The sequence below is a fragment of the Capsicum annuum genome, chromosome 3 (assembly GCF_002878395.1).
Source record: "Capsicum annuum cultivar UCD-10X-F1 chromosome 3, UCD10Xv1.1, whole genome shotgun sequence".
NCBI lineage: Eukaryota > Viridiplantae > Streptophyta > Magnoliopsida > Solanales > Solanaceae > Capsicum > Capsicum annuum.
The window spans coordinates 4,349,634-4,368,999 of NC_061113.1; the positions used below are offsets into that span (position 1 = coordinate 4,349,634).

General features: G+C 36.2%; 2 protein-coding genes across 4 annotated transcripts; both read left to right on the forward strand.

Moving 5' to 3' along the window:
* The first annotated feature begins 371 nt into the window (after window positions 1-371).
* Window positions 372-11,544, forward strand: LOC107864313 (probable sucrose-phosphate synthase 2). Its single transcript, XM_016710652.2, has 12 exons — window positions 372-973; window positions 5,168-5,400; window positions 5,875-5,938; window positions 6,033-6,731; window positions 7,677-7,808; window positions 7,889-8,020; window positions 8,111-8,287; window positions 8,370-8,423; window positions 8,521-8,583; window positions 8,871-9,812; window positions 9,910-10,037; window positions 11,108-11,544. The coding sequence occupies exons 1-12, from the start codon at window positions 662-664 to the stop codon at window positions 11,388-11,390; spliced, it is 3,219 nt and encodes a 1,072-aa protein (XP_016566138.2). The 5' UTR covers window positions 372-661; the 3' UTR covers window positions 11,391-11,544.
* A 1,994-nt stretch (window positions 11,545-13,538) lies between these two features.
* LOC107864315 (alkaline ceramidase) lies at window positions 13,539-19,154 on the forward strand. 3 transcript variants are annotated; one of them, XM_016710653.2, is made up of 3 exons: window positions 13,539-14,048; window positions 16,835-17,090; window positions 18,376-19,154. In XM_016710653.2, exons 1-3 carry the CDS (start codon window positions 13,952-13,954, stop codon window positions 18,887-18,889), a joined length of 867 nt encoding a protein of 288 aa, XP_016566139.1. In that variant the 5' UTR covers window positions 13,539-13,951; the 3' UTR covers window positions 18,890-19,154. The 3 variants fall into 3 exon arrangements, with proteins under 3 accessions (XP_016566139.1, XP_016566140.1, XP_047264866.1); XM_016710654.2 differs by having other exon boundaries at window positions 13,663-14,048; window positions 16,842-17,090; XM_047408910.1 differs by lacking the exon at window positions 13,539-14,048 and adding an exon at window positions 14,412-15,408 and having other exon boundaries at window positions 16,842-17,090.
* The last annotated feature ends 212 nt before the right edge of the window (window positions 19,155-19,366 follow it).

The following is a 19,366-nucleotide window of genomic DNA, read 5'->3' on the forward strand; positions in this document are numbered from 1 at the left end:
TAATTACTTTGAGAATTTTTTTTTATTATAATTATCATCTGAGGTCCAAATTCTTTTATCAAAAAATAATTTTTTACTTTTTATATTTTATTTTAAAAAATAGCCATTAAATTCTCCTAAAACCCCTCTCATCATCCCATCCAAAGTAGGCGCCCACTTTGCATTGGGAATCGCACAAACCTTAAAATTTGTGTCCACTGTTTTCCTTCCTTCATTCTCCTCCTTTATTAATTTTGTCTTTCCTAAAGTCCTATATTTCATAAATTCCACGTGTCACTCCCTGGGTCCCACCTTCAAACTGCCACGTGGCTCTCTCCCTTTTCCCTCTTCTCCTTCCCATAATATACAAAATCAGCCAGCCTCTCTTTCATATCTCACCACAATTTTGTAGCCCAAAAAAACCAAAAAAATAAATTAAAAAAATTCAAGAATTTTTTTTCTTTAGGAAAAAAATTCAATCTTTTTGATATTTTAGTGAACCCCATTTGGTTATATTCCATTTTTTTGGTGTTTTTTGAGGAGAAAAATGGCTGGTATATGAATAAAATTCAAGAATCATAATTTTTTTTTTGGAAAAAAATCAATCTTTATTACAAAGATTCAATCTTTTTGACATTTTAGTGAACCCCATTTGCTTAGTTTTCATTTTTTGTGAGCAAAAATGGCTGGAAATGAGTGGATTAATGGGTATTTAGAAGCTATTTTAAGCAGTGGAGCATCAGCCATTGATGATAAAACACCAACAGCAGCAGCAGCATCTTCATCATCATCAGGACAACATTTGAATTTGGGTGAAAGGACAAATTTTAATCCAACAAAGTATTTTGTTGAGGAAGTTGTAACAGGGGTTGATGAAACTGATTTACATAGGACATGGATAAAAGTTGTAGCAACAAGGAACACAAGGGAGAGGAGTTCAAGATTGGAGAATATGTGTTGGCGTATTTGGCATCTTGCTCGAAAGAAGAAACAGGTTTATTTTCTGTTTACATTCTTTGTTTTAATGGTTTTATTTGTTTTTGTAATCGTTGTGTACGAGTCAGCTTGTGTGCATCTCAATTAATTTGATGAGAGCTATTGCTAGTGTTTTTGTTTACGTTGGGAATTGAACCATAGTTCTTTTTCATTTTTTGTTTTTGTATATCTATTTTTCTGTTGCCATTCTGTGTTTTGATGATTCTGAGTATATAATCGTGACGTATGAGTCAGCTTGTGTGCATCTCTATTAATTTGATGAGCTATAACTAATGTTTTTGTTTCCGTTGGGAATTGAACCTTAGTTCTTTTCCTTTTTTTTTTTTGGTTTGTATGTCTGTTTTTCTGTTGTCATTCTGTGTTTTGATGATTCCGAGTATATAATCGTGGCGTACGAGTCAGCTTGTTGGCATCTTGATTAATTTGATGAGCTTTCTCCTATCGGTATTAGTGTCTATCTAGGACAAATGAGAAGAAATCACCTATCTATTTTTTTTTCGTTGGGAATTGAACCTTAGTTTTTTGTTTGTATATCTGCTTTTAAGGACTTTGTTTTCATAATCGCGGTGTATGAGTCAGGTTGTGTGCGTCTCGATTAATTTGGTGAGCTATCTCATATCGGTATTAGTGTCTATCTAGGACAGATGAGAAGAAATCGGCTAGTGTTTTTGTTTCCGTTGGGAATCAAACCTTAGTTCTTTTCTTTTCTCTTTGTTTGTATATCTGTTTTTTCTGTATTAGCTCTCTGTTTTAAGGATTTTGATTTCATAATCGCGGTGTTCGAGTCAACTTGTGTGCATCTCAATTAATTTGATGAGCTATCTCCTATCGGTATTAGTGCCTATCTAGGACAGATTAGGACAGATGAGAAGAAATCAGCTATTGGTATTAGTGTCTATCTAGGACAGATGAGAAGAAATCAGCTAGTGTTTTTGTTTTCGTTGGGAATTGAACCTTAGTTCTTTTCTTTTCTTTTTGTTTGTATATCTGTTTTTTCTGTTTTCGAACTCTGTTTTAATGATTTTTTTTATAATCGCGGTGTACGAGTCAGGTTGTGTGTATTTCGATTAATTTGATGGGCTATCTCCTATCGGTATTAGAGTCTATCTAGGGCAGATGAGAAGAAATCAGATAGTGTTTTTGTTTTCATTGTGAATTGAACCTTAGTTCTTCTCCTTTTTTGTTTATTTGTATATCTGCTTTTTCTGTTTTAGCTCTCTGTTTTGATGATTTTGATTTCATAATCGCGGTGTTCGAGTCAACTTGTGTGCATCTCGATTAATTTGATGAGCTATCTCCTATCGGCATTGGTTTCCATCTAGGACAGATGAGAAGAAATCACCTAATGTTTTTGTTTCCGTTAGGAATTGAACCTTAGTTATTTTCTTTTTTTGTTTGTTTGCATATCTGTTTTTTCTGTTTTAGCTCTCTGTTTTAATGATTTCTTTTTTATAACCATCATGTTTGAATTAGCTTGTGTGTATCTTGATTAATTTTATGCGCTATTTCCCACGGGTATTTGTATCCAGCTTGGAGAGATGCGCAGAAATCACCTAATGTTTTGTTCTCGATGGAAATTGAACCTTCTTTTTTTTTTTTTACCCCTTGCTTCCTTTGTGAGTCGAACCTACGACATCGAGATTGAAGGTGAAGGGTGAAGGATGTTTTCCATCTAAGAATTCCTCTTGTCTGAACCTTAGGGCTCGATGCTTTAATGATTTCTTTTAATAATCGTGGTATCTGAGTCATCTTACTTTCGGATAAGGTTCCGGACAATAGAACTTGTGGTTTGGTTGTTCCCTGTACCACACGTATAGTGGGAACTTTAATGCATTGAGCTGTTTTTCTTTTTATCTGAATCATTTTATGCTCACCTCGATTAATTTTAAAGGCAGTTGTTGTTTCTCACCGATATGGTAATTTTGTCGACCAAAGCTAGGACATATGTAAAGAAATTATCTAGTATTTTTATCTTCGCTGGAAATTGAACCTTGAGTGTTCTAAGTTTTAATTATTTTTTTCCATGCAAAAGATGTTGTGAAATACTCTCTTGGTCCCATTTTTTTTTTCCTATTCAAGGGGTCAAACAGTTTTTTAATTATAAATTTCTCAATTTTAAGTATGCTAATATTATTTTAAAATATTTGAAAAATCTATAGCCGAATTCAAAGTCAAAATTAATTATTTTTTCCTTGTACTTGGAACCTTCACATAAACTGGGACGGAGGGAGTAGCGTGTTTATATCATTTTGGAAATTTGGATGAATATGTGGAAATGGTTTCGTCCTATGTTGTTTGGACTCTCTACAAATATTGCCGCACCCATGTTAGATTCTTCAAAAATACATCATTTTTGGAGTATCCAATAGGCACCCGCCGATATTTTTGAAGAGTTCGAGCAACACAAGTTTTGTCAGGGGTTTCTTTGTTATTTTCCCTTGTGTTTTACAGCTCTGCTCATTTCTTGAATTGGTTGAATGTCAAAATGGTTTTGATTTTTGATTGTGCTCTATGTTTTATTTGTGTGCTTGTAACTTGTTTGGGGTTGTGGAATAAAGGGGCATTCAGGGGCGGACCTATAACCTATTTTTTGGTGCTCCGGCACTCGTTAAACTCGACGCAGGTTAGGTATAATTATATAAAAAGGTATAAAATTTAGTATAAGGTTTAGAAAAGCACCCAATGAACCAAGTAATTATATAAAAAGGTATAAAATTTAGTATAAGGTTTAGAAAAGCACCCAATGAACCAAGAAGATGGTTGGGTGCTTTAGTTTGCCGGCGGAATCTTAAAGCTTTGAGCGTCAATATATGTGTTCGAACCTTTCGAGCACCCACGATCCCTAAATCCTAGGTCCGCTACTGGGGGCATTGGTAAGGTTTTTGTCTTTGTATGTTGTGCTTTGTGTTTTCAGGATTTTCTCTAGTATGATATTTGTACATTCCTTTGTGCATTTAATTTTCATGTGTTTTTTAATGGTGGTGTTCGGGCCAACAGCTCTCGCACGCCTCGACTATTCACCAGGTAGCAGCTAACTCCCACTAGAACAAATACCGAGTAACTCTACCGATCCATCAAAGCTTTTTAGGCAGATGGGAAAGAATACTCAGTGTTTTTCTCTACCTACATGTTTGTGTATATCACTGTATACTGTAGCTTTGATTGTTATTTCAGTATATTTTGCTTATTTGGGAATAAGCTTTCAATTATTAGTGTACTTAACATAGAGGAAATTTGATAAAATTGCTCTTTTTGACTTGTCGAGATATATCCGAACCACCTTCACCCGAGATATATAAGGACAATTCCTTTTTACTATATCCCCTCGGTGAAAATCTTGATTCCATTATGGGAGATACATGTGTGGATGAAAATTCTACGGTCAATTATTATTTCAGGAAAGAGGATTTGATCATTTCTAGGTTTAGCTTGTGCCAAATCTAAACCTTCAATCGAGCAGTTGCTGAAAGTTAGTCACTGTTGGATTAAATGTTGTATGCTGAGGAAGTTCTGCACTTTTCTCTAAGTTTACTTTTTATTGTGATTTTAGACTCCTCTCCACTTTCATCATACTTCGTAACAAATTTGCTTGTTAACCTTCCTCTTGCTTCACGATGATTTTTTTGATTTTCCCCATCCTTAGAATTGTGTTCTCTTATTTATTCGTTTCTCTAGAAACAAGTAATCTAGAGGAGTATAGAAATTTTGTTTAAAACAACTCATTCTGATTGGTCGTTAGCTGTTTAAATTCTAGTCCTCTCAGTAAAACATTCAATGTTTTGGCCAGACATAGGAATCGGTTCTACAGAAAATGTACTCGTCTTTCATTGTTGATTAGAGAAACCATAATGGTCAGAACTCAATGTTTCATTGTAGCGATGAAGCTTTCTTTTTAACCACAACACATTGAATCATTTATTGAAGATCGTGGACGATGAATTATTTACAGATTTTGAATCTTCTCGTAATTCTTTCATTTTATTGTTTCACCAATGTACTGGCATAGTGGCATGATTTTCCACTTATTGTTGCAACTTAACATATATTTTCCATTTTCGTATTCAGTAACTATGTCATTATGTTGCAAGATATTCGACCTCATCTTTATTTAAGATATAAAGAAGCTTTTTTTTCGAATCTTCATACTTATCAAAGAGAATTATTCTTCTGAAACACTCCACTCTTTTCATAGTTGGAATGGGAAGACCTCCAGAGGTTAACAAACAGAAGAATGGAACGAGAACAAGGACGCAAAGACGTTACAGAGGACATGTCAGAGGACTTGTCTGAAGGGGAAAAGGGTGATGTTTTAGGGGAGACACCAACACTTGACAGCCCGAGGAAAAGGTTTCAGAGGAACTTTTCCAATTTGGAAGTGTGGTCGGACAATAACAAGGAAAAGAAGCTTTATATCATCCTAGTTAGGTACGCATGTTTTGATGCAAACTAGAGTAGTTTTGAAATACTTATTACCATTCTGTGTTATACATCTGGTTCTCTGTGTTGCTAAAATCTTGTTTCTTAGGGGTCTGTCATTCCATCATGTGAAGATGAAAAACGCAGATTCCGTTCTCTTCTAAATTAAGCTAATGTCAGGTCAAAACTTTAATCAATCTTGATTTGCAAGTGCAAATCGCCACTTTTTATTATTCTAACAGAATTGGAATCAGATTTGGATCGCCATATCGTAACTTAATATTTGTGGTTTTGTAATTTGTACCTAGTCCCGATTCAGGTTGTATTTCTACTGTTTCTGTGGTTAAGTTTGTACTGCTAGCTTATCAGATTTTGTCTAAGTGATGGTATTTTCAATATGGACTTCCTTTTAAGCTGCAATTGTTTGACTATGCTAGTAACTGAATGGGGTACAAGTTTTAATTTATCAATCTTCTTGACCAGCTTGCACGGACTGGTCCGAGGTGAGAATATGGAGCTTGGCCGTGATTCTGATACAGGCGGTCAGGTAAACTTGATAATCTTCGTTGGTATGGGAATAACTTCTTTTCAAATTGCCTTCTTATCACTAAGATCCTTATCCGAGTCTATCCAATTTTCAGATTAAGTATGTTGTGGAGCTTGCTAAAGCACTTGCTAAGATGCCCGGTGTATATAGAGTTGATCTGTTCACTCGCCAAATTGCGTCACCTGAAGTGGATTGGAGCTACGGTGAGCCTGCAGAGATGTTAAACACAGGTCCTGAAGATGGTGATGACACTGATCATGGAGAAAGCAGCGGAGCTTATATCATAAGGATACCCTTTGGTCCTCGTGATAAGTACCTCCGGAAAGAATTGTTGTGGCCTTATATTCAGGAGTTTGTAGATGGCGCTCTTGCTCACATCATTAATATGTCAAAGGCTTTGGGTGAACAAATAGGTGGAGGCCAACCTGTTTGGCCACATGTAATCCACGGTCATTATGCAGATGCAGGGGATAGTGCTGCTCTCCTTTCAGGCGCTTTAAATGTTCCGATGGTCCTAACAGGACATTCACTTGGTAGAAACAAGCTAGAACAGCTTATCAAGCAAGCGAGACAATCAAAAGAGGATATTAATTCAACATACAGGATCATGAGGAGGATTGAAGGCGAGGAGCTCTCGCTGGATGCTGCAGAACTCGTTATCACAAGTACCAAACAGGAGATTGATGAACAATGGGGACTATATGATGGATTCGATGTTAAACTTGAGAAAGTTTTAAGAGCTCGTGCAAGACGAGGAGTCAATTGCCATGGTCGTTACATGCCAAGGATGGCGGTAAGAATGCCGTTTCATGAACTATATATGTAGACACACAATTCATGCATGCACATATATAATGTCTTTTTCACAGTTTTTCTTTAATTGGTAAAATGAAAAATCTAATTCCGTACTTCCATAGTCAAGATGCCGGTAATCATGGTTGTCAAGATTTGATGAAAGATATGTCAGATCCACAGTTCATATGCATTTGTGGTCATGTGGGGAAAGTAATGTGACGTTTGAGATCTTGCGATATAACTTCACGGCATTAAGTTCTTATACTACTGTTCCCAAGAAATTCATATTTCTAATTGTCCCATCAATGCAGTCCAAAAGCTTGTGTAGAAAACATCAAATAAGCATGCCCTTTTAAACTGATAGATGTCGGTGATGTTCATTATTCTCTCTGACAAGAAGTATCTAATAGGCTGGTGCCTGGTGACTTCAAAACTAGGGACTGAATCAGTGGTAACTTAAGGAGTGTACTCTCTGAAATTCGTAATTTCATATGTTCCTAAGATGGTCACAAATGCCTCCATCAACAGATTTTCATATGCCTGCCTCCTACAGTTGTAGTTCTTTCTCTGGCTGTGATTGGGGTTATGGTAGGTTACTTTATAACAAGGATATTGACTAACACAGCTGCATGAAGTCTGGGACAGTCGAGGAAAAATTATTTGTATGCTGTTATTAGAAACTATCACAGAAGGGGAGCCTTGGAGTAACTGGTAAAGTTGCTGCCATGTGACCTGAAGGTCACGGGGTCAAGTCGTGGAAATCGCCTCTTGCAGAAATGCAAGGTAAGGCTGCGTACAATAAGCCTTGTGGTTCAGCCCTTCCCATGACCCTGCCCACAGCGGGAGCTTTAGTGCACCGGGCTTCCCCTTTTTCAATTAGAAATTATTGCCATATTTAAATTTGTAGTTGGGGTTTCTGAGAGTCTTTTACACAAACTTGTAGGTTATTCCTCCCGGAATGGACTTCAGTAGTGTTGTGGTTCAGGAGGAAACAACAGATTTTGATAGCGATCTTGCAGCGCTCACTAATGCTGATGGACAATCTCCTAAATCAGTCCCCACTATATGGTCTGAGGTGGGTAGCAAACTTTAATAAAAATGTCGCTGTGCTCACGTGCAAATAATGATTCGGCTCAAGTACGTGTGTTTTTGCAGGTTATGCGTTTTCTAACAAATCCACACAAGCCAATGATTCTGGCATTGTCCAGACCAGACCCGAAAAAGAATATAACTACTCTTGTGAAGGCCTTTGGAGAATGTCGCCCGCTAAGGGAGCTTGCGAATCTGGTAAATTTGTCTGACACAAGTGCTAAACTTGCTGAGAATGAATCATATTGTACGTCCAATACTAATACAATGGTAAAATATTTGATGCAGACACTTATAATGGGAAATAGAGATGACATAGATGAGATGTCCGCGGGAAATGCTAGTGTTCTTACAACTGTGCTGAAGTTGATTGATAAGTATGACCTTTATGGCCAAGTTGCGTTCCCAAAACATCATAAGCAAAGCGACGTTCCAGAGATATACCGTCTCGCTGGCAAAACAAAGGTTTTTTTAAGTCTTTTTGTCCTTGCAATTTGCGTAATATTTTCCTCATGATGATGGTTCTCATGGTATAGAAACTTCACAGGGCGTCTTCATAAATCCAGCTTTAGTTGAACCCTTTGGACTTACTCTAATTGAGGTTTGTTCTGAACTTAATCCATTTCCGGCACTTTCCTTCAAGTTTCTGTTATTGTTAATTCCTAAATTTGATTATATGTATCTGTACAATTCTTTAGGCTGCTGCACATGGACTTCCTATGGTGGCTACTAAGAACGGTGGTCCAGTTGATATTCATCGGGTAAAAGAACCTGTGTTCCATGCTTTAGTTACCCTCACTCCTCTCGTTCATCACTAATTCAATTTCTACTATGGTTTGCTGTTGCATTAATAACAATTTGAGCATGATATCTTATCATATTACTCTATCCCAAAGTTGTCGATAAGGTACCAATGGAAAGGAACATAAAAATAAAAGGATTTATTCGAAGGATCAGCATAATTTTCATTTTATACATTAATTCTATTATTGCTATATAAGCATGAAATAATCTATTGATGACAATTGTGGAAACTTCTCCTTATTAGGCACTCCACAATGGATTGCTTGTGGATCCACATGATCAGCAAGCAATTGCTGATGCACTACTTAAATTAGTATCAGAAAAGAACCTGTGGTCCGAGTGTAGGAAGAATGGTTGGAAGAACATACACCTCTTCTCATGGCCTGAACATTGTCGAACATACTTAACTAGAGTTGCTGCATGTCGAATGAGACACCCGCAATGGAAAACTGACAATCCATCAGATGAACTGGCTGCAGAAGAGTCGTCCCTGAATGATTCACTCAAAGACGTGCAAGATATGTCCTTGCGACTATCTGTTGATGGAGAAAAGACATCATTAAATGAATCATTTGATGCATCAGCAACTGCTGATGCCGTACAAGACCAGGTTAATCGGGTTTTAAGCAAAATGAAGAAACCGGAGACAGGTAAACAGGAGCCTGAGGGAGACAAAAAGGACAATGTTCCTAGCAAATATCCCATGTTAAGGAGGCGACGTAAATTAGTTGTAATTGCTCTAGATTGCTATGACACAGATGGAGCTCCTCAAAAGAAAATGATTCAGATAATCCAAGAGATTCTTAAGTCCATTAAGTCAGATCCACAGATTGCAAGAGTATCAGGATTTGCCATCTCAACAGCAATGTCAATGTCCGAACTGACAGCATTTCTAAAATCCGGGAACATCAAAGTAAATGATTTTGATGCTTTAATCTGTAGCAGTGGGAGTGAAGTGTACTATCCAGGAACTTGCACTGAAGAACAAGGCAAGCTTTCTCCGGACCCTGATTATTCATCACATATTGAGTATCGGTGGGGTGGCGATGGTTTAAGGAAAACGATTTGGAAATTAATGAATACACAAGAAGGTAAAGAGGAAAAATCTGCAACTAATGCTATTGAGGAAGATGTGAAATCAAGCAATTCCCATTGCATTTCTTTCTTGATCAAGGATCGGAGTAAGGTGGATATATCTTTTTTTCCTGAACAAGAAATTCAACCATTATATCTAATAGCTTAATGTATTCTAAGTAACATACGTATGTTTAATCTTTCGTCAGGCAAAGAAGGTCGATGATATGAGACAGAAGCTTAGGATGAGGGGTCTTCGCTGCCATTTGATGTACTGCAGGAATTCAACAAGAATGCAAGTTGTTCCTCTGCTTGCATCTCGGTCACAGGCACTCAGGTACTGTCTTCCAGGTTGATGGGCTAATCGTCAACCTGGAAATTATATCACATACTGTTGTAATGTCCTTGGTCTGGATCACTAACCTCATCGATTTGTTTCACAATGTTTCTCATGTATGCGAATGGCAATCATACGTTGTTCACGATTAGTTTCTTTGAAGACTTATAAACCATTAAAAACTTTCATCTTTTATTGATTGCATCCAACTTGATATTAAAGGCTAAAGTTTGCTAATCTGTTGCTTGCCCATCTCATTTGATATCATAGCAAGTTGATCTTGTACTAAAGGTGTTAACTGCACCTTTTCAGCATGTAGGCGAGCTCTGTTTCAGTTTAACATGCACATATTGCAAATGTTAGGATGTCAAAGCATTGTAAACGGGATGAACTTCACTTGCTAAGAGAAAAACAATCTCAGGGCTTTAGTTGCTTATTCATTTAGGCTTTTGTTTTCACTTTCCGCAAGATAACTGAGTTCGCTTGAAAAGCAGCTCGTTTGATGGAATTTTTTGCAAAGACCTGCAACTTTTTCTGGATCTTAGTCTTCATCACTAACAAAGGGTATAAGTTAAGAAGATGGTAGCTATAATAGGACATTAATCCATGAGTAGAAACACTATAGTGTATAGTCTATAGACGCCCAAAAAAGTAAAAGTATCTGTGTTATTGTAGTTATACGAACAAGAAATTCTGATACTTTAAGGCATGTAAACTGTGTTGGTGAGCCTAAACCTTATCTTATCTTCAAAATGGCCTTTATACACAAGAAATTCATTCTACAAGAAAAAAATGGTCATTGTGGAATTGGATGTAACGGTCTTTAGCTTAAGAATCCGTCATTACATATAGGAAGATTTGTTGGAGTATCAGCATCTCCGAGTACTTCTTTGCTCGTGGCATGCTTTAGTCCTGTCTCAGGAACGGGCTTGAAGGCTAGTGGTCATATTAGTCGTCTAAGGGGAAATAACTTCTCCGGGACTGACTATCCCCATTCACCTATCGCTTTCTTGAGTTGATGTTTAACAAGAAGTATCAATCTCACTAGGTACTCTCTGTCATTTTTGTAGGTATCTTTTTGTACGTTGGAAATTGAACGTGGCAAACATGTGTGTCATCCTCGGTGAAACTGGAGACACGGATTATGAGGAACTTATAGCCGGAACTCACAAAACACTGATCGTGAAAGGTGCTGTCGAGGAAGGTTCAGAAAATCTGCTAAGAACATCAGGGAGCTACCTAAGAGAAGACATCGTTCCACCAGACAGCCCATCGATCACTTACACCAGCGGGAATGAAACCGTCGAAGTGTTTGCCAATGCATTGAGGAAAGTGTCTAGATTAGCCACATAAAAATGGTTACTTATACTATATTCCTTTACAGAAGGAACATACTATATACAAGAGTTCTTTTTTTGCTCTTCCATTGTGGAGGTTATATTTTTGGCAAAGTGTAAGGAATGTAATAATGTCTTCATATTATATATTATGTTATGTTAGCTGACCAGAGACGGATTCTTGATTTAAATTTGATGCGTTCAACCTTTAAAGTTCCTTGAGCTGAACTCATTGTAATTCGACAAAAGGCTTACACTACATATCTATGCTTTGTGTCGAAAATACTGGATTTGAAGCTACGCAATTTTGCCTCTAATTAGCATGGCGTTAAAGCGTTGGAGCCTTATTGAATCCAAATGAAACGATTATGCAGCCTGCGAACAGGGACGGAGCTACACTTGGCCATGTGTAATTCGACAATAGGCTTACACTACATATCTATGTTTTGTGTCGAAAATACTGGATTCAGTTGAAGCTATGTATGCTCGTGAAGGTCAATTTTGCCTCTATTTAGCATGGCGTTAAAGCGTTGGAGCCTTACTGAATCCAAATGAAACGATTATGCAGCCTGCGAACAGGGACGGAGCTACACTTGGTCGAGGGGTTCCCCTTCGGTGAAAAATTTTACTATTTACACATAGTTAAAAATTATTTTTTATATAAATACTGTAGAGGTTGAACCACCTTCGATTAGTTCGCATGTATACTTTTGAACCCTCTTAACGAAAATCCTGACTCCGCCACTGCCTGCGAATGTCAAAATCAATGTTGTTATAATATGAGTGTTATTGGGGCGGAGCTAGCATGACTCCAAGATCAATTTTGTCATCCCTTTAACATAAAATCCATTGTTTTGTTCAAATTTTTTAGAAGGATAAAATAAAGCCAATCAAATATTTGTCATTTGATTTTCACAATTTAGTGTTGCAATATTAAGGGCCCGTTTAGCCATGGATATTTTTCCCTTTCTTTCGGAAAATTTTTCCGGAGTTAGAAATTATGGTGTTTGGCCATGAAACTTTGAAAAACAATTCCGGAATAAAATTCCGAAAATGGAAAACAACTTTTTGTTGTTTTCCCTTTTTTCCACTTCTAATTTCAACTTCCTTTATTATTACATATAACTCCAATCTTTAAATTTTTACACAAACCTTTCCTATTAACAAAATTTCGTAATTTTTTTAAAAAGACCAAATTCAATAAAATAATTAATTCAAGTGAAAATAATTAAGAATTTTCATCAACAAATTTAAGAATATATAAAATATATTTATATCTATCAATCATATTTATTAAAATATATTTTTCTCTATTTAATCGATTATGGTTAGATAAACCTATTTAGCTCGTGCTTGTGATATTTTTATTCAAATTTTAGAAGAATAGCAATCATAATAATTAGTTTGTTATTAATTATTTTATCAATTGAAAACATATAAATTATTTTCTCAACATTTGGTTGTATGTTAGTAGGTAAATTAGTAGTTGGGTGATTTTGATAATTTTTAAAAGTTGAGGGCATAAAATCATATTTAAAAAGGATTTTTCAATAGTCTAAAATTTTTTTAAAAAAAGACACGGTTAAACATAACTTCAACTCTAATTTCATCTTCAACTTCAACTCTAACTTCAAAAAAAAATAATTAATTTTTATGGTCAAACCGCTGCTTAATTTGTTATGAGTTACTACTATTTTTTCAAATAAATCTCCTTGACATGTCTTAAGATTCTTCTCGTAACACTTATTACCTCACATGGTGTGTCAACTAATTTAATAATTTATTATTTTAATGATTTAGAGCCAACTGTGATTAAAAATTAATATGAGAAAAATAATAATTTACAATATTTTTCATACAGTTTTCGATCATCTAAATTTTAATTTCAAAAGAGAAAAGACTCTATTTTCTCCTTGAACTATATACGAAAAAAACTGACATACACCCGAAGACCCCTGATTTAATTAAAACCTTATTTTTGACAACCTTAGTACCTACGTAGCACATACGTGTACCTGTAGATCCTTCAGTGTGTTGTGCCTATGTAGACCTTTCAGTGTGTTGTGCCATGTAGGTATTAAGATAGTCAAAAATATGATTTTAATTAGTTCAGTGGTAACCCTTCTAAAATTTAAGTGTGTCTTAGCCTTTTCGCATATAATTCAACATGAAAATTAAATATTCTCTCATTTCAAAATACTGAATTAATTACTTTAAAATATCAATTAAATTTCATACAAATTAACCTCGAAAAAGCGAAAATTAACCTCCAAAAAGTGAAACACTAACAAGTTAAAATAAACAGACGGATCAACAAAAGATTCCCCTCCGAAAAGCTTCAAATTCCCCTTAGATTAAGGAATCTCCCTTTTTCTTTTTTAAATTATACTCCATAAAAAAAAAAAAATCTTATTAATTAATTACTGTATCTATTATTTTTTTTTCTATATGCTTTTTTTTTCATTTTCATTTTCCCGTAACCCTAGCAAAGAAGAAAAAAAGCAAAAAAGAAATTGAAATCGAGATCGAGAGAGATATACTGTGTGTGTTTATATATATGTATATGTATATGTATGTATGTACACACACATAATATACACTGTATTGTTGGAATTGGAAGAAGCAAATTTGTTGAAGATTTGTAGGATTTGGAATTTGGATCTGACGTTGAAAGGTTTGTTTGTATTTTTCTTTATTATAAATAGAATATTGCGTATTATGTATAAATATATTTACATGTATTTGTTGCTATATGTGTGTATTTGGGGAAAATGGAGGAAAAATGTGTTTTTTTGGGGGGAAAATGATTGCGTATTGTAGTACAACTATATTTACATGTATTTGTTGCTATGTGTGTGTGTGTATTTGGGGGAAAATGGGGGAAAAAGGGGGAAGAGGGGTGTTTTTTTTTGGAAAAAATGATACTTTTTTGGGATCTAATGTTGGTTAAAATTTGTGGGTATTTTTGTTATGGGAATATAGTGTAAGGGGTGAAAGGGGAGCATTGGGGGTAATTGGTAAAGTTGTTGTTATGTGACTAGGAGGTGATGGGTTCGAGTTGTGGGAATAGACTCTTGCAGAAATGTAGGACCCTTGTGGTTTGGATCTTTCTTGGACCTTGTGCATAGCGGGAGCTTAGTGCATCGGACTGCCTTTTATTGAATAGTGTCAAGTTAAGTTGCTCGGACTCTTCGAAAATGTCATGAGGGGCGTGTTGGATCCTTCAAGTAGTGCATTTTCGGAGGATCCAACACAGGTGCGGCAACATATTTGGAGAGTCCGAGCAACTTAGGTGTCAAGGGTGATGTTTGGTGTAATTTGTAAATTTGTTGTTATGTGCTAGGAGGTCATGGGTTCGAGTTGTGGGAACAGACTCTTGACCCTTGTGATTTAGTTTCGTGCACAACAGGAGCCTAGTGCATCGTACTGGCTTTTTTAGGATTGTGTTTAGGGTGATGTTTGGCGTATTTGGTAAATTTGTTATTATGTGACTAGGAGGTCATGGGTTCAAGTTGTGGGAACAGACTTTTGCAGAAATGTAGGACCTTTGTGATTTGGACCATTCTCGGACCTTGTGCATAGCGGGAGCTTAGTGCATCAGATTGCCTCTTTTTGAGTAGTGTCAAGGGTGATGTTGTAGTTTGATTAAACAGTGTAGGATGTGGTTTAATGGGGGTAAAAAATGGATCTTTGAAGTTGGATTTTGTTAACGATTGTATGGATTAATAGTTTATTTCTGGGTTAGTGGAAATTTAATTGATTTTATATTTAGGTCATTGACTGTATTAGGGGTGTATGTTGGAGAGTATAGATGTTATCTGATGCGCCGTTGGTTGTGTGCTGTAGGAGGATGCTCAGTCGATTAGTGGATTAGTCGAGGTGGGTGCAAGTTGGGCTAAGCACCACCGTAGTCTAAATGAAAAGAAGAAACAAGAAAAAAAAAGTTTTGAGATTGTAGCTGAAAGATGGTTTCTCAGACAGTACTGCTTTGTATACTGTGTAGGCCTGTAAGGGAATGCTTGTAATAGCTCACGGTAATGTTGATGTTCAACTTTACGCTAATTGAGGTTTCACACATTAGTTCATGAAAGAGGAGGAATAAATTTTCTTGAATGGAAACTGTTTGGGTTAGTGATTGGGTGGTTGCTCTGAAAAAATGTTTAAAGTTTGCACTAAAATGGAATAACTTCATTGATAATGATTTGCGGCAAGGCTTTGTTCGTAGTTTTTTTGGGAAGGGTTGGTCTAGGAACATGTGTTGAAGTAGTTTCTCAAATTGGAGTTAAGTGTCATGCTTTTGGTTTGAGTTTCTTTTTTCCTATCATAATTGATTAAATTAGTTTTTAGGTGTCTGTTGCACGTTCAATCAATTAAACTATAAGCACCTACTGAACTTTTCATCTATTCACTCAGTTAGAGAAGAACTGAAAGAATACCTATCCTTATTGATATAGTGGGGATAGATCACTATGAAATTTTTTTGTAATTGAGTTAGTCGCTTATTGTACATTATTCTCAATGGTTTGTACAGACTTATGGTGCATAGAGATGGATGGGTAGACTTCCTATTTCCTTGTGCTGAAACTTAAATTGGGTGATGTTTACTTAAAAAGTTAATGAAACTGTTTCTTGAGAAAAAAATTCAAGCAATGTCAGCCTCATTAGGTATATTAGTTTAGTGATATATTTGCTCTTCTCACTACAAGTAATCTCGTCCGATCGTCTATGGGAGCAACTACGCTCCAGTTTTCAGTGAGATATTCTTGCCTTAAGATATGTGCATTGAAAAAAGAGGAGATGATTGATCAATTCATAAGAAGAAATAATGTAATCATAACTTCATATTTACTCCATTTGACCCAGTTTAGGGATCTAAGACTTTGATGGTCAATTTAGCCAATTTTCTGAATAATATTTGATTTTAGAATTTTGAATGCCAAAGTCGCCTAAAGTTAACATGAGATAAGAAAGAATATAAAACCGCTAGGAATAAAAACAAAAAGCTATTGGAAATGAAATCTGAATTAACGCGTTCGGTGGTACTTATATCTGGATCCAAATTTTGAGATAATGAAATGTCACCAAACTGCCATGAGCACTAGCATATCCTTTACACAGAGATTCTGTGTCGTAGTGTCATATGTATATTGTGACTCAATACTGTCTTGAGAGTTCTTTGGTCCCTGTCCCTTCTTCTTTTTCAGTTTCATGTTGTGTCTATCATTGTGGTTCATCTACGATCATTGTTTGTGTGTATGGTAATTGTATTGAAGGTTATAGTCAAAACATTAATGTTGCAATTGGGTTCATTCACATCTGATTATAATCCTTCTAAGGATATATTTAGAAAATTTCTCTCGTTAATTAAATGTTAACTATTGAGACATGTCAAAGTGCTCAATTATAACATACTTGCTTCAAATACTTTATGTGCCTACAAGCTGACTTTTTCTAAGTAAGATTGCAGAATGGCGGATGGCATATTCTTTTGGGGCCCAGTGACATCTAAAGAGTGGTGTGAGCCAAATTATGTGCAGTCATCCTATATTGCAGAATTCTTCAACACCATTTCAAATATCCCATGCATACTCTTGGCTCTAATTGGTCTTGTGAACGCCCTCAGACAACGGTTTGAGAAAAGGTTCAGCATCCTACATATATCAAACATAATACTTGCCTTAGGAAGCATGACATATCATGCCACTTTGCGGCAGATGTAAGCACTCCTTCCATTCTTTTCTGTTAGATTCTCTGTAAAGCTTACTAGTTGGATAATAGACATGTATGTATGCACATGTTTTTTTGTCATCCTTCGTTTGCTAAAGTACGAGGAGATGTCCATATTGTGTACATCTCTGTAGAGGTATATTTGAACAGGAAGATGCTGAACTGAAGATACTATATGATGCATGCTAATGTGATTGCAAATTATCACTACCTTATGCAACTGAGAACTTGTATCATGGCCTGACAGCCATTCTATGTTGCTTGGACTCTTCAAAAATTTTGCCTCACTGTGTCCGATCCTCCAGAAATGCATTACTTTTGAAGGATTTGATACACATGCTTGATATTTTTGAAGAGTCTGAGCAACATAGCAGCTAATAAACTCTTGCTGAATCGAAGCTACCCCCAATCCCACCCCCCTCCTTGTAGGATTTGTATGGTCATGTTTTTTTTAGACTGAACCTGTTAAGAGAATAAAGATAGAAGATTTGGATTTTTTAAAAAAAATTTCCTGTATGTTGGGTATCTAAAATAATGGCTTGTGAAGTTTTGAGTGAGTGAATAGTTCCAACATCGTGTAATATGTTTTCCATGAGCTTTCCTTCGAAAAATTGATTGGCATTTCCTTGCAGATGAACACAAATTGCATATTTTGTTACTTTATTGGTAGCATGGTCCCATCTATTCCAAATCTCCTGGCTACTCATTCTTGAAAACTATATTAGTGCCAAAACTAATTCTGCTTTTATAAAAGAGTGGAAAGAGGAGCACAGGGATGCATGGTTGATCCTGTCAAGGAGTTTCTAGTTCATTAAGTAATAATGTTCATGAAAGAAATAGTGATAGACTAACTGATTTATGTTAAGGAAAGACTACGTCTGTATGCATTATGCCATAGCAATGATGTAGTACTATATACTATTCTTAAACAAAATCTTGGTCAGCCTCATATACAGATCCCCTCCCAACTTTTGATTTTGATGTACTAAGTTGGGAGGGGAAGATTTGACTTGTAAAGAAACTGTCCGTATTGGTTCTGTGAAAGTGGCGCTTGTTATTTATATGTTCTGTTCCGAGGTGGAAAATATTTGTAATAACAAGATAAAGCCACCTTCAGTGTGCCTCTTGCTTTTTTGTTGAGAGTACTTTCCTGACTTTCAAATTTGGATTCTCTATGCGTTCTAGGAGACAGCAGTGATGAAAATACTGTCTGCCTTTGTGTTTTATGTGTCCCGTTATTGTTTTGTACTATGATCCATGTATTAAATTCACAGGCAGCAGCAAGGTGATGAGACACCAATGGTCTGGGAGATGCTTCTGTATATTTATATCCTTTATTCACCAGATTGGCATTATCGAAGTACGATGCCCACCTTTTTGTTCCTTTATGGAGCGCTATTTGCCATTGTGCATTCACAGCTTCGCTTTGGCATTGGTTTCAAAGTACACTATGCACTATTGTGCCTTCTTTGCGCTCCTCGTGCGTATAAGTATTACATTCATACAGAAGACAAGTTGGCAAAGCGTCTAGCTAAGTTATATGTGGCGACTTTATCGATCGGAGCTGCTTGCTGGCTATGTGATAGATTATTCTGCAAGCAAATTCAGGGCTGGTACGTTAACCCTCAAGGCCATGCAGTGTGGCACGTCTTAATGGGCTTCAACTCGTACTTTGCAAATACGTTCTTGATGTATTGCCGTGCTCAGCAACGTGAATGGAATCCCAAAATCAAGCACTTGTTCGGATTTTTCCCATATGTGAAGATCCAGAAGCCAAAAACTCAGTAGCAGAAGTTACTTCTCTTTTGAGCCGAACCTGTAATACCAAACTTGTGCAGGAAATGGCTCGGGGAAGCAGCACAAAGCAAACAGTTGCAATTTTTTGTTTCTCTTTTCCCATTTTGCAGAATGTAATGTAAATGAAAGTCTGGAATAGTTTTGACTTGACCGAATAGTGGTTAATTTTTGACTGTACAATTAGTTGTTTCCCAGTGTACCATATTTTTATACTCCCACAGAAGATGACATAACTAGTTGATTCTTTTTCTGATTATCAGTTTTCTACTGTTTCTCTTGAAAATTTGCTTACATGTTTTGCTGCTACTTGAACATGCATCATGGTGGTTTGTGTGATTTATATTTAGCTCAATTTTTTATACAACACAGGTCAGTATAAGCTTCTGATATGCCTGGGAATCGGGAAAGGGTCGAATCAAAAGAGTCTATTGTATGCAATTTTACCTGCATTTCTACAAGAGAGAAGCC

What these genes read in the sequence shown, in the direction of transcription:
- LOC107864313 (XM_016710652.2), top strand. Translation starts at nt 662, where the DNA reads ATGGCTGGAAATGAGTGGATTAATGGGTATTTAGAAGCTATTTTAAGC. An exon ending in ATTCTGATACAGGCGGTCAG is followed by an intron (nt 5,939 to 6,032) that starts GTAAACTTGATA and finishes TCCAATTTTCAG; the next exon opens with ATTAAGTATGTTGTGGAGCT. An exon ending in GTCTCGCTGGCAAAACAAAG is followed by an intron (nt 8,288 to 8,369) that starts GTTTTTTTAAGT and finishes GAAACTTCACAG; the next exon opens with GGCGTCTTCATAAATCCAGC.
- LOC107864315 (XM_016710653.2), top strand. Translation starts at nt 13,952, where the DNA reads ATGTACACACACATAATATACACTGTATTGTTGGAATTGGAAGAAGCA. An exon ending in TTTGGATCTGACGTTGAAAG is followed by an intron (nt 14,049 to 16,834) that starts GTTTGTTTGTAT and finishes TTTCTAAGTAAG; the next exon opens with ATTGCAGAATGGCGGATGGC. An exon ending in CATGCCACTTTGCGGCAGAT is followed by an intron (nt 17,091 to 18,375) that starts GTAAGCACTCCT and finishes TTAAATTCACAG; the next exon opens with GCAGCAGCAAGGTGATGAGA.